At 36.7% G+C, this 11,779-nt stretch overlaps 1 protein-coding gene across 1 annotated transcript; it reads left to right on the forward strand.

Annotated features, from left to right (window-relative positions):
• Window positions 1–782: 782 nt before the first annotated feature.
• On the forward strand, window positions 783–6,982 carry LOC125666320 (uncharacterized). Its single transcript, XM_048899498.2, has 2 exons — window positions 783–3,865; window positions 4,280–6,982. The coding sequence occupies exon 2, from the start codon at window positions 4,612–4,614 to the stop codon at window positions 5,788–5,790; it is 1,179 nt and encodes a 392-aa protein (XP_048755455.1). The 5' UTR covers window positions 783–3,865; window positions 4,280–4,611; the 3' UTR covers window positions 5,791–6,982.
• Window positions 6,983–11,779: the final 4,797 nt, after the last annotated feature.

Genomic DNA, 11,779 nt, shown 5'->3' on the forward strand with positions numbered 1-11,779 from the left:
TTAGAAAGCATGGTACATAGGCCTATGCGTTTTATTGCTTGCCTGGCAAAGGGGTTTATATATCAAGTGCTAGTGTAATTTGGGTGTCTTTTTCATTGAAATAACACATAGTTGAGAGTTAAGTCGCAAACCCAGCAGAAAATACTTGCAATGGATATCAGTCATAAACACATCGGTTGTAGAATATACTGGGTATTATGAAACACTGCCTTCTTGTGAACCCTATGGTGTTTTTGTTGTTGTTTGTTTGTTTATTTATTTCATTGTATATATATACAAATACCGCCCAACTTTCCCCACATGTATCATGAGAAAGACAATAGCTGAAATCAATATACATGTATCACTATGGTCATTATATAACGACCTAGTTCGTCAATACAACCTACCATTGGGTCAAATGTTGTCTGACGTGTTTCATACTGATGGTTAGGTCGTTCTTGGCACACTGATTTTGACTACGGATAACCCCGTTTACCTGATCAGGATATAGGGCTCACGGCGGGTGTGATCGTTTGACAGGGGATGCTTACTCCTACTAGGCATCTGATCCCATCTCTGGTGTGCCCAACTATCTACATGTATTTTGTATTGCTTATAGGAGTTAGGAGATTGATCACTGTTCGTTATCTTCACCTTTCATCACTGCATCTAAGAAGAGGATCAATCCTCTCACAACGCAAATATACATGTAACTCTTGAAAGAGATATTTACTAATTATTGAGTACAATGACGAATGTTGAAGTAACCAAAAAATAAGAAACTCTCTCTGTCTGTCTGTCTGTCTCTCTCTCCATGTGCGTGTGTATGATAGAAAAATGTAAATTGCTGTGGAACATTTTGCTAGCTGGAGTAAAATCAAGTTATAGTGACAAAAACATATTGACAGTAAGCTCTAGCTCAACACATTTTTTGATTTCTGTATAAACATTTGCTGTTTCGTCGATATTTGATTTACTATAAAGCTGTACAGAAATGTTGGGGAATGCAGTTTTTGTTCTCTGCAGGACTACTGTACATACAACATACATGTGTATTTAATCTCCATCTCACAGAGGGCTTTCACGGCCTCTCATTCCATTTGAAATTTATAGACACAGCATTTCATTTTGCAAGAATCTTTTCACTTATACTTATTTTGAAACTGACATTGCTTTCATCAAAGACAATGAATACACGTTTGTTGCAAACTATTGTTGTTGTTTATTAGTCAAAAGCAAATACAGCTTATAGACATAGTATACAATGTAATAAATCTAAAATCATATAAAGGTCAAGAAAGAATAGAAATTGTGCTTATACATTGGTATTTCTAATTTCAAAGGAATTCTTAATAAATTTACCCAAGTTACATAATTCCTTTACATTCTGTGTCGATAAAAGTTGAATTAATTTAAAGACAGAGGGTCTGATATAATAATACTTTTTCAAAACTTTGATTCTTAAATGACTGTACTAATGTACTAGAATGATCCGGGGTTTTTTGTGTGTACCACCACCTGTCCGCGTAATCATTACCAAATATGGATCGTCATCAAGGTTACAGGGTTACTGGCTGTTTCGTTTGAGTAACGAAATGGTCATCGATATTATATTTTAGCATTTAAATCTAGTCTATATCTAAAAAAAAAAAAAAAAAAAAAAGACATAAAAAATATCAGCAATAAAATGTCTTTCTTTGTTGTTTATCGGGTGATGAAAGTAGCAATCATTGCAGAAAAATTTGCGAAGCGGTTTATGATTTTCTGCAATACTTCATCACCCGATAAAACAACATTTTATTGTTTAATCATTTGTACCAGATCTTTAGGACTCAGTGCGATCTATAGGTGCCCATTCTCTTAGACCAACGTTTGATCTTCTCAGCATCTATGCCTTAAAGAAAACACTGGTTAGCAAAGATTAATGTGGCAGTATTGTTAACTATGTTAGAATAGGCATTACTTAAGTTTAATGTTTTTTTCCTCTAAGGTATAGGTCATTGCCATTCTGTGTTAGTTTGAGCCTCATTATCTAATTAATTTACCACTTAAATAATTGGTCGATGACGTATGTTTGTGTTTGACCGCGTCGTATATATAGTGAACTATTTCTCAGAAGTAAAGACAGACCACGACGTCTTCATGGTGAAGTATTGGGACTGCTTTGGGGGGGGGGGGAATCTTAGAATCATTGCTCTTGGAGTGATTTGTTAATTCAATATGCCTACCCGCAGTCTCAGGTTTTTGGACTATCATTGAGAGATAGTGCGTGTGCTCCACCACGTTACGAATAGAGACTCTGGTCTTTCGGATATACCTTCCAGACGGAGGTCCCATTTCACGGTAGGAGTTAGCTCGATAAAGGACCCCCCATTGCTACGACCGTAAGCGAAGTACATGCGTCGAAATTTACAGCTCTTCACTAAAATATGTGGCGTTTAATCTAGATGAGTGAAAAATTAAACAACCCAACGAGTAAATACATGTGAATGGTTTCTGACTTAGAAGTCAGTGCCTTGTGATATTAGGACTAGTTTCTTCAATTTTTTCAGGAGTATTTGTATATATATTTACAAAGACTTGAAAATGAATTTCAATGCAGATCCAGACATAAAAACCCACGGTATAATGGACCGGATGTGTATTCACGCACACAACTTAGATTCAGCAGCATAAAGTACACTTCAACATATCAGAAAGTCATATATATTTACATGTAATAATAATGTAATACTGTTTATGCATCACTAACGAGGTGGAAATATTTATTTTTAATTATGCTTTGAATGGCTGCACATTAATCATATCAAACTGCGGCTGTAACTTGGAAAATTCATCAATTTAAAAGTGAATGTGAACAGTGAATGGCTCACGGAAATAAAGAAACTGAAACGTTATATCAGATTCATACGCTTGCATGAGATCGTCATAGCTGCTTTCTAAATCCTACATTGGTTTGACTTGTATTGTTACCTCAACTCACTCTTGATGGTGATGTCAAAGTAATTAAAATGTTATTACATATTTTGATATGTTTTACGTTTATAGGAAATAAGGACACTTCTTTCCTAATTACTATACATCTCATGATCCAGATATGATTTAGCAAATAAAAGTGGGACCTAGTTGTGTGTAGATTTAAGTTTTCCTCCGTCAAAACATGACATTGAATTCTAAACAACAAGTGTTTTTACAACAGTTTTCCCGAAGAGTCATTGGATATATACTGCGTGAAAAGGATGCCCGCGTGAAGCGTTAACGCACTGCGTGAAAAGGATGCCCGCGTGAAGCGTTGTACATAGTCCATGCCCATATGCATTTTCAAAAATCAAGTTATTCCTTATATTTTTATTCTACTTTCATTGTTAAGATGTACAATATTCATCAAGACTCATCCATGCATGTGTATTACTTGCTGTCTTGCAACCATAATGCGTTCATGACGAAACGGTTTTCATTACAATTTGTAAAGATATCAAAGGCAAAAACATTGGAAATTTAGTTTCGTTTAACATGCAATTGCTTTGATGTGATACTTCCTTCAGTATATATCTAAGTAATATGTGAGAATCTATGGGTTCATGGCGATTAAAGAATAGAGCCTTTTGCACTTTGTTCTAAACTATACAAAAATACAATACGAAATGCTCTTTTTCAAAATGTTGATATCACTTTTCAGATTCATTAGAAAACTCTGCACAACCTAGACATTCTTATCACTATTCTGAAATAATTGATGTTAAAGAGGATCGGTGGAATCATATCAAGCGCTGCACGGAGTCACTGCGTGATTTACAGGAAGGAAAAGCGTCTGTAAGACATCGACATTTGGGTTCAGAGGGACAAGGACTAAATAAAGAACTGGCTCCTGATAATGATTTTGGTAATTGATGTTTATGTTCAGATTAGTTGTCGAATTCGATCCGGTGTTATAATGTTTGAAAGAAACGAACCAATATTGTTGAACAAATTGATATATTTAGATCTATTGTTTTCTTTTTCAAAGGAAAAAATTACAAGTATTGGTGTTTTTTGCACCATTTATCATAAAATGTGAGCAGCTTTAAAGCGGTGTGTATGGGTTTTGTACATACTAACGACGGAATAACATGGCTTATCATTCCTTAACTTCGTAATTTTTATGTTTACTTTTAGCTCCGATCGTACAATGTAATTCTACAGAAATTTATTTACATCATACCACGTCTGGTAATAGATAAAAGAATATTTTGATGCTATCTAAAGAAGGAAAAAATAGACTCTGTACTAATTCTAATAAGAAGAATTCGTTTTACAGATGGGCATCGCAAATGGGAGGGGAACCAAGAGCTAAAACACGATTTAGATTATGTTGTTATAGAAAGTTTTGCGTTATCAAACTGTGAAAAAACGCATTTGAAACCGAGAAAAATACAGCCCCAGTTGGTTCACGTAGGACCCGAATATCTGCCGAGGAATCTCACCAGCAGTCACGCGGGACCCGAATGTCTGCCGGGAAATCTCACGAACAATCACGCGGGACCCGAATGTCTCACCGGTAGTCACGCGGGACCTGAACGTCTGCTGAGAAATCTCACCAATAGTCACGTGGGACCGGAATGTCTGCGGAGGAATCTCACCAACAATCACATGGGACCTGAATGTTTGCGGAGAAATCTCACCAGTAGTCACGCGGGACCTGAACATCTGCTGAGGAATTTCCCCAGCAGTACGGAGGACAGGGATGCTGATAAATTCGGTATTGGCTTATCCAGCAGTTTGATACTGCAATCAAACCGTCCAGATGAACACATGTCTACTGCCATTTGTACAAACACAGATGCATGTAAGTACATTCGGGCAATGGATTGCGAAAGAGATGAGTCTGTACAGCATTTGTTTAAATTTCATCGAAATTCTCTCCGAATTAAAGGAGAGGAATGCTGTTATCGTGTTTCTCACTGCTGCTGCGAAGAATATATCCCAGTTTTATCGAGAGAAATTCCAAAGTCAATCAAAAGGGAGGAAGATTTATCAATAGGAAATGTTTGCCAATATCACGTGGATTTTCTACGTCAAAAATACAATTTCGACAAGCATGACTATGCTGTGTCGAATGAAATAGGTCCAGCTGATTGTCATTTAAGTTTGGAGGGGATGTCTGGTTGCAGTAATGATGTAGGACTAGCTAACGGTTGCTCAGGTTTTATGGAAATGACCGGCTATAATCATCCTTTTGACATTACAACGGCCGACTGCGCGTTTCTTGAGTTATTTTGGGTAGAAATGGACACATGTCAAAATGAATATTTGCATTCAGCTTTAAAAGATGGCAAAGGTGAAAACATTTTCAATGAAGACGAAATTGTAAGAAACAAAGTGAAACCGAGAAATGGAGAATCGAATGGGAAGACTTGTAAACGATGGATTCAAAATTTAAAAACTTATAAACAAAGAGGCACCAAGTTTCCCTGTGAATCCGAGGAAGATTCTGGAATAACTACTCCAGATGTTTCCTTTTCAACAGGCAGCATAGATATCAAACAAAACAAATATCCGAGTTCGGTTGAATTAGAAATAAACAACTCAAATCCCCCAGGAGGAAATTTGGTAACCGTGGAGACGCAAAGTGGACTGAGGATCGAAGCAGAAAACATTCAGCTAAAGTGGCAGAGAGGGATCGAAAGCTTAACAATAACCCCATCTCTAGCCAGAACTAAATCAAAATTGTCTATAAAAACGCCGGATGGAAATGACATCCGGGGTGTCCATGGTGAAGAAGTTCAAATCCAAACCCAATCAGAGACCATTTGTTTAACGCCATTGTAAATAGAAAATATATTTTTAAAAACCATGATTTTTCAAATTCTTGAAATCTGTTTATGTAATGACATTTGATCCCATGTATTGATATTGACGTTTGACCCCCGTATCGTGCAAAACAAAACATATAGTACGGTGAATCCGGTTTACTTTTCACGGGATGCAATTTAAGAAATACATGTCATTTTAGAAAATACATGGGGTCATGAACTGCGATGTTTTACACGAACATACGTCATGTGAAGTACGCTGAAGCGAAGCGATGCTGTTCATACCCTCGTGTATTTTTGTTTTGTTTTAAATGACATCAATTTTTTATATTTACATTTGACTTTCATCTATGTCGGAATTCCCAGCCGCTGAAGTAGTCGTTCTATATTTATCAAGATTTAATTATATACGCACAATGTTCACATTCAACTACAAAGGAAACAGTAAAGGTACTAATCGCACTGAAGGCAAAAATTGAAAATGAAGATATTTCGCAGTATCATTGTTCTATTCATTTCATTTCATCGCTCAAATCATTCACAATGGTACATGAGTTACATAACTTTGATTTCGTAATTATATATACAATATTTCCAAGGGGTATGAATATATAAATACTACATGTATGCATATATTTGTTCATTAGCACAAAATAGAGGTGGGGCATAATGCATACAAAGAGAGTGGGACATTTAATAAATACATGTATACACTAGAAATAAAGTGTACCTTGGGCTACAGTGTTTTATTTGATCTAGCAGTTTTGGAAAAATGGTAACGATTGCATATTTGGTTGATGCAGTCAAACTGACTTTGAACGACACAGAACGTTATATATATGCATTATTTTTTAAACAGTTTTTTTTTTGTTGCAAGCTAAATAACCAAATAAGATTTGGAAGATGTTGTGTTTAATATTTTTCGGCATACACGTCAGTATGGCAGGGGTAATACATGTACTATCGGACTATTTACAGTCCGTTGTTGAATATACTTGGTACATTGTACATAACAGTTACTAGAGTATATTGTATGACATTTACCGTACCATTAGTGTAATACGTAGACCCCTCACCCTGTGTAGTTTAGCTATCTGTAGATTCAACCTAATTTTATCTGAGGACAAAGCACATCACATAAAGAAACATACACTCAAAATGGGGACAAATGCATAAAAAAAAGTTTACTGCGTGAAAAGTATGTATGAAAAATGCGCTTCACAATTAAGAACTTCTCAACCATAAATATAAGTTGCTTCTTGATTGCCGCCCCGGAGCATTTCAGTCTCAGAAAGTGATTCGGTGCAGGCGACCCCCTTCTAGGGTAAAGCAATTTCTATTCTCACTTGTCATTTATATCATGTTGCAAATATTATTTGATGCTGGAATTTTAATATGTAATAAAAGGAAGACGAAACTTTGCATGTTCTCCAATTTCAAACACAAAATATTCTCGAAAATGATCTCATTGTTTGACTAAAATTATTGACAGTTTCCTTAAATCAAATAAAATTATTTTTAGAATATCCATTATTATTTATCGATAACTCCCGAAAGATTATTTAAGTTGAAGTGGAAAATATACATACACTTTGTTGTTAGTTATTGACAATCTCCATGTCGAACTTCATGCAGAGAAATTGAGTAGAGATGAAGAGTTGTAGAACTGAAGGCGGATCCCACCTCTCAACGGATCTCGTCAACAGCTTAAAGCTTCCGCAAATATGAATTAAAATTCAATTATGATTAATATTATCTAACAACATTAGCAACTATGTGAAGATTGCATGCAATTTTGGATAGCTTTTTTGTTTTGATTTAAGGCGAATGTGAAATTCTAAGTGGATTTACTTGTAATTCAGAAATCAATTTCATTTTTGAAAATACACGAGAGGATGAATTGCTACTCTTCGCGTCGGTATTCTTCGTGTGTGAAGCGTCACAGTTCATACCCCCGTGTATTTTCAAAAATGAAATTCATTTCTTGTATTTGCTTTGTCGGAATTTCCAACCATTGAAATAGATGTTCTATATCTATCAAGATTCATCCGCGTACGGGCAAGCAGTATCCACGACTGCAGCGCATTCATGAGAAAATGACCATCATTAAAATCTGTAGAGATATGAAAGGCGAAAAACACCAGGAAAGTAAATATTTATTATAAGACAGGACAGTTAAAGAGATATCGAATGATATGTCTCGAATTATTGGTATTAAGGTTAACACTACTTCGCATGCAGTCAGAAATATATATATAAAAAATCCGAGGATTGCCAACTAAATGGCCCCATCTGAAACAGATAATTTCCTTTGTCCATGCAAGCCACGTGTCCTGAACTTGTGGTTGATCTGTTGGGGGAGGTCACGGAAAGGAACGAAACAGATTCATTTGGATTCACGCCGCCAAATTAATGGTTTATAATAAAGAGAATTGCACAGTGGTCATTCCCCTTACAAGACTTTATCACACCTACATTAATTTTATCTGGAAAATGGAATCTTCTTCGGATAGCGATACGAGAGGCGACTTTTATGGTTTGAAACACCCTACTGACTTACCTGTGTCTATAATAAAAATTGAAACCTATAGACTGAATGCTTTTTAACGGTTATTTGTAAACCATGAGACTGAATGCGTTCTAACGGCTATTTGTAAACAAAGACGAAACAAAATTATAAGCTGATATGATGCATCTATTCTTTATGTGAAAAATAATGTGCTTTCTGAAAATTATAATTTGAGAAACCAGCATCCTATCGTAAGATGCTATTTCTTAAAATTTCAACATATCGCATGAATGTTTTTGCAAATTTTAAAAATTACATCATTAACTATACGTGTTTGAATTAGAATAAAATGATAGAATATAAAAATGTACTTCAGATGACAAAATAATTTTGAAGGTCTATGATGTTGGAATAATGATGAATCCCTGTTTGTATAATTACGTAAATTAATTATCAGATAACTATCATTAAAAGGCCAAGTCTGGTACTGAGAGTTCAAGGTTTATTATCATTCAGAATTCCTTAACACCTCACAGGCATGTGACGGGAATGAATTAAAAAATAAGATGAATTTTAATCACTAGATATAAGCATAATATTAAGTTTATTTTTATCTTAAGGTTAAGACTCAGAAATTCATTTTATAGATCTTCACTTTATTCCGTTTACAAATTGTTGTCATTTATTCTGTACATTAATTTTGCTATTGCATTTTTTTAGTACATGGACGGCGAGATTTTCTAATCATGCCCAAATCGAGTCACTGATTTGAAAAACAGGATCGAATGCAAATGGTCATATATCTTAAAAAGTATGATGATAAAATTAAATCAAATTAAAGTAAATAAGTCATTTCCAATTAAAGTAAATAAGTCATTAAGGTCTAGTTGTTTGTCATTTTGAGAAAATGTTGTGTAAATATTGAAATATATCTATCAGCTTATCAAAGTGTACATATATATGTCCTTAACAGGGGCGGATCCAGGAATTGTGGTTACGGGGGGCGCCACTTTATGAGGCAGTGGGTCCAGGGCGAAGGCCTGGTGGGGGATTTTACAGATTTTATGGGGCTTGAAATATTTCTCCTATTAAGTCATTTGTACTATTTTCTATCATTTTAATAAGGTGAAATTAATAAAATGACCCAAATCTTTTTTTTTTTTTTTTTTTTTTTTTTTTTTAGAAAAAATTAAGTTCTCCCAATAAAGTAATTCAAGAAATCAAAGGATTTTGTCTTTTATTTCTCTGGGAGTGGAAGAAATCATTGCTTCTTTTATCGTTTAGTACATTTTCCGAAATAAGATACCGCGATTTACCTTAAATTTGAAAATTTTAGGCGGGGGGGGGGGGGGGGGGGGGGGGGGGGGGGGGGGGGGGGGGGGGGGCGCCGGCTCCCCCTCTAAATCCGCCACTGCTTAATCTCAGCTGCAACATTTATACCGAATGCAAATCTTCACCACATCTAAGGTTGTTCACACCGTCTCAATCCATACTTGTATTCTTACAATGCAATTTTCATTTCTGTTCGATTCATATCCGAATGAACATAAGTTCTTAACTAAATTGGTCTAACGAGCAGATAAGCCATAGACCGCCATGGCTAAATTACCGTGTACTTGTTGGTAATGGCCTGGAGAAGCTATCTTAAAGTTAACCTCCCATACGATTAAACAAGAAACAACGAAAAAGTTTCTCTTCTATGATATAATGTAATTAATTTTTATCATTTCCTGTATCATTCAAAGCCCGGGTTAGAATAGGTCCTCAGTACCCCTTGCTTGTCGTAGGAGACAACTAAATGGGGCGGTCCTTCGGATGAGACCGCAAAAAACCAAGACCCCGTGTCACACGATAAAGATCCCTCCCTGCTCAAAGGCCGTAAGCAATGAGCAAGGCCTAAATCTTGCAGCCCTTCACCGTCAATGGTGACGTCACCATGAGTAAAATATTCTCGAACAGAACGTTAAACAATATACAACGTACTATATTATGTAGAGCGATTTATGTTCCACAATCATCGTGTAAAACAGTTCGTCATCCATAGCACCATGTAAAACGATTTCTCTTCTTTAATACTGTGTAAAACGACAAACCTCTGTAATGTAAAAACGAAAAACTGTATCACCATATAAAACAATTTCATTGACTAATCCAGGATTCTAGGAAGGTGGGAGGGGATAAAGAAGGAGAGAGGGGATAAAGAAGTTGGGAGGGGATAAAGAAGGAGGGGGGGGGGATAGCCCTCTATATCAACTTCATCGACTACGAGAAAACGTTCGACAGCGTGGACCGTGAGACACTGTGGAAGATACTGAGACACTATGGAGTACCCGAGAAGCTCGTCTCCCTGATTCGTAACACCTACCAAGGCATGGCATGCAGGGTTGCCCATGCTGGTCAGATGTCCGTGAGTTTTGAGGTCAAGACATGAGTTCGACAAGGATGTTTCCTGTCACCATTCCTCTTCCTCTTGGTTATTGACTGGATCATGAGGACTACCACATCAGGCAGGAACAATGGTGTACAGTGGACACTCCTGACGCGACTCGACTTTGCCGATGACCTGGCTCTTCAGATGCAGGACAAAACAACTCACCTTGTAACAACATCAGTAGGAATGGGACTCAAGATCAATTTGAAGAAAATCAATATATGCACCATGGGGTGCATGAGCCGAGTTGCATGGGATACATTGTAAAGTCAGGAATGATGTGGCATATTTATAATTGTGAAGAACTAATTGTTGGATATAATGTAATAAATTCTTGTGAATACATTTTTAAAAGGAGTTTGGAGTTAAACTTTTCGAGTTACTGTCAAGAAACCATATTTGTCTTAAGTTTTCAATCTATTTTCGGTCACCGTGACCTTGACCTTTGTTCTCCAAAATTAATAGGGGTCTTCCTTACCTGGCACCCAACAATATATCTCAGTTTCATTTGATTAGATTGTAAACTTTTTGAGTTATCATCCGGAAACCAATTGTTGACGCCCGCCCGCATCACCAAACCAATAGCCGAGTTCAACTTCGTTGCAACTCGGCTAAAAACAGAATTGATGAAGATCAACACCACTGTGCAATTACCAGTCACAGTTGGTGGTGAGCCCATCAAAGAGGTTCGAGTCTTTCATCTACCTGGGGAGTGTGATGGACAGACAGGCACGAGCATCGTTTACCATGCTAAAGAACATATGGGCCTCAAAGAACATCCGCATAACTACCAAACTGCGGATCCTCAATTCCAATGTTAAGTCCGTCTTGCTGTATGGAGCAGAGACATGGAGAATGACCAAAACAACCCTGCAGAAGATCCAGACATTTTACAACACCTGTCTCAGGCGCATCTTCAACATCCGATGGCCTGAAAAGATCACAAATGAAGAACTATGGAAGAGAGCAGGACAGGAACTTTTAGACATACAAATCAGACGGAGGAAGTGGGGCTAGATTGGACACACCCTAAGGAAGCCACCTTCCAGCACCACACGCCAGGCC

The sequence above is a fragment of the Ostrea edulis genome, chromosome 10 (genome assembly GCF_947568905.1).
Source record: "Ostrea edulis chromosome 10, xbOstEdul1.1, whole genome shotgun sequence".
Taxonomy (NCBI): Eukaryota; Metazoa; Mollusca; class Bivalvia; order Ostreida; family Ostreidae; genus Ostrea; species Ostrea edulis.

Coding starts and splice junctions, on each gene's coding strand:
- LOC125666320 (XM_048899498.2), top strand. CDS start 4,612: ATGGGACCTGAATGTTTGCGGAGAAATCTCACCAGTAGTCACGCGGGA.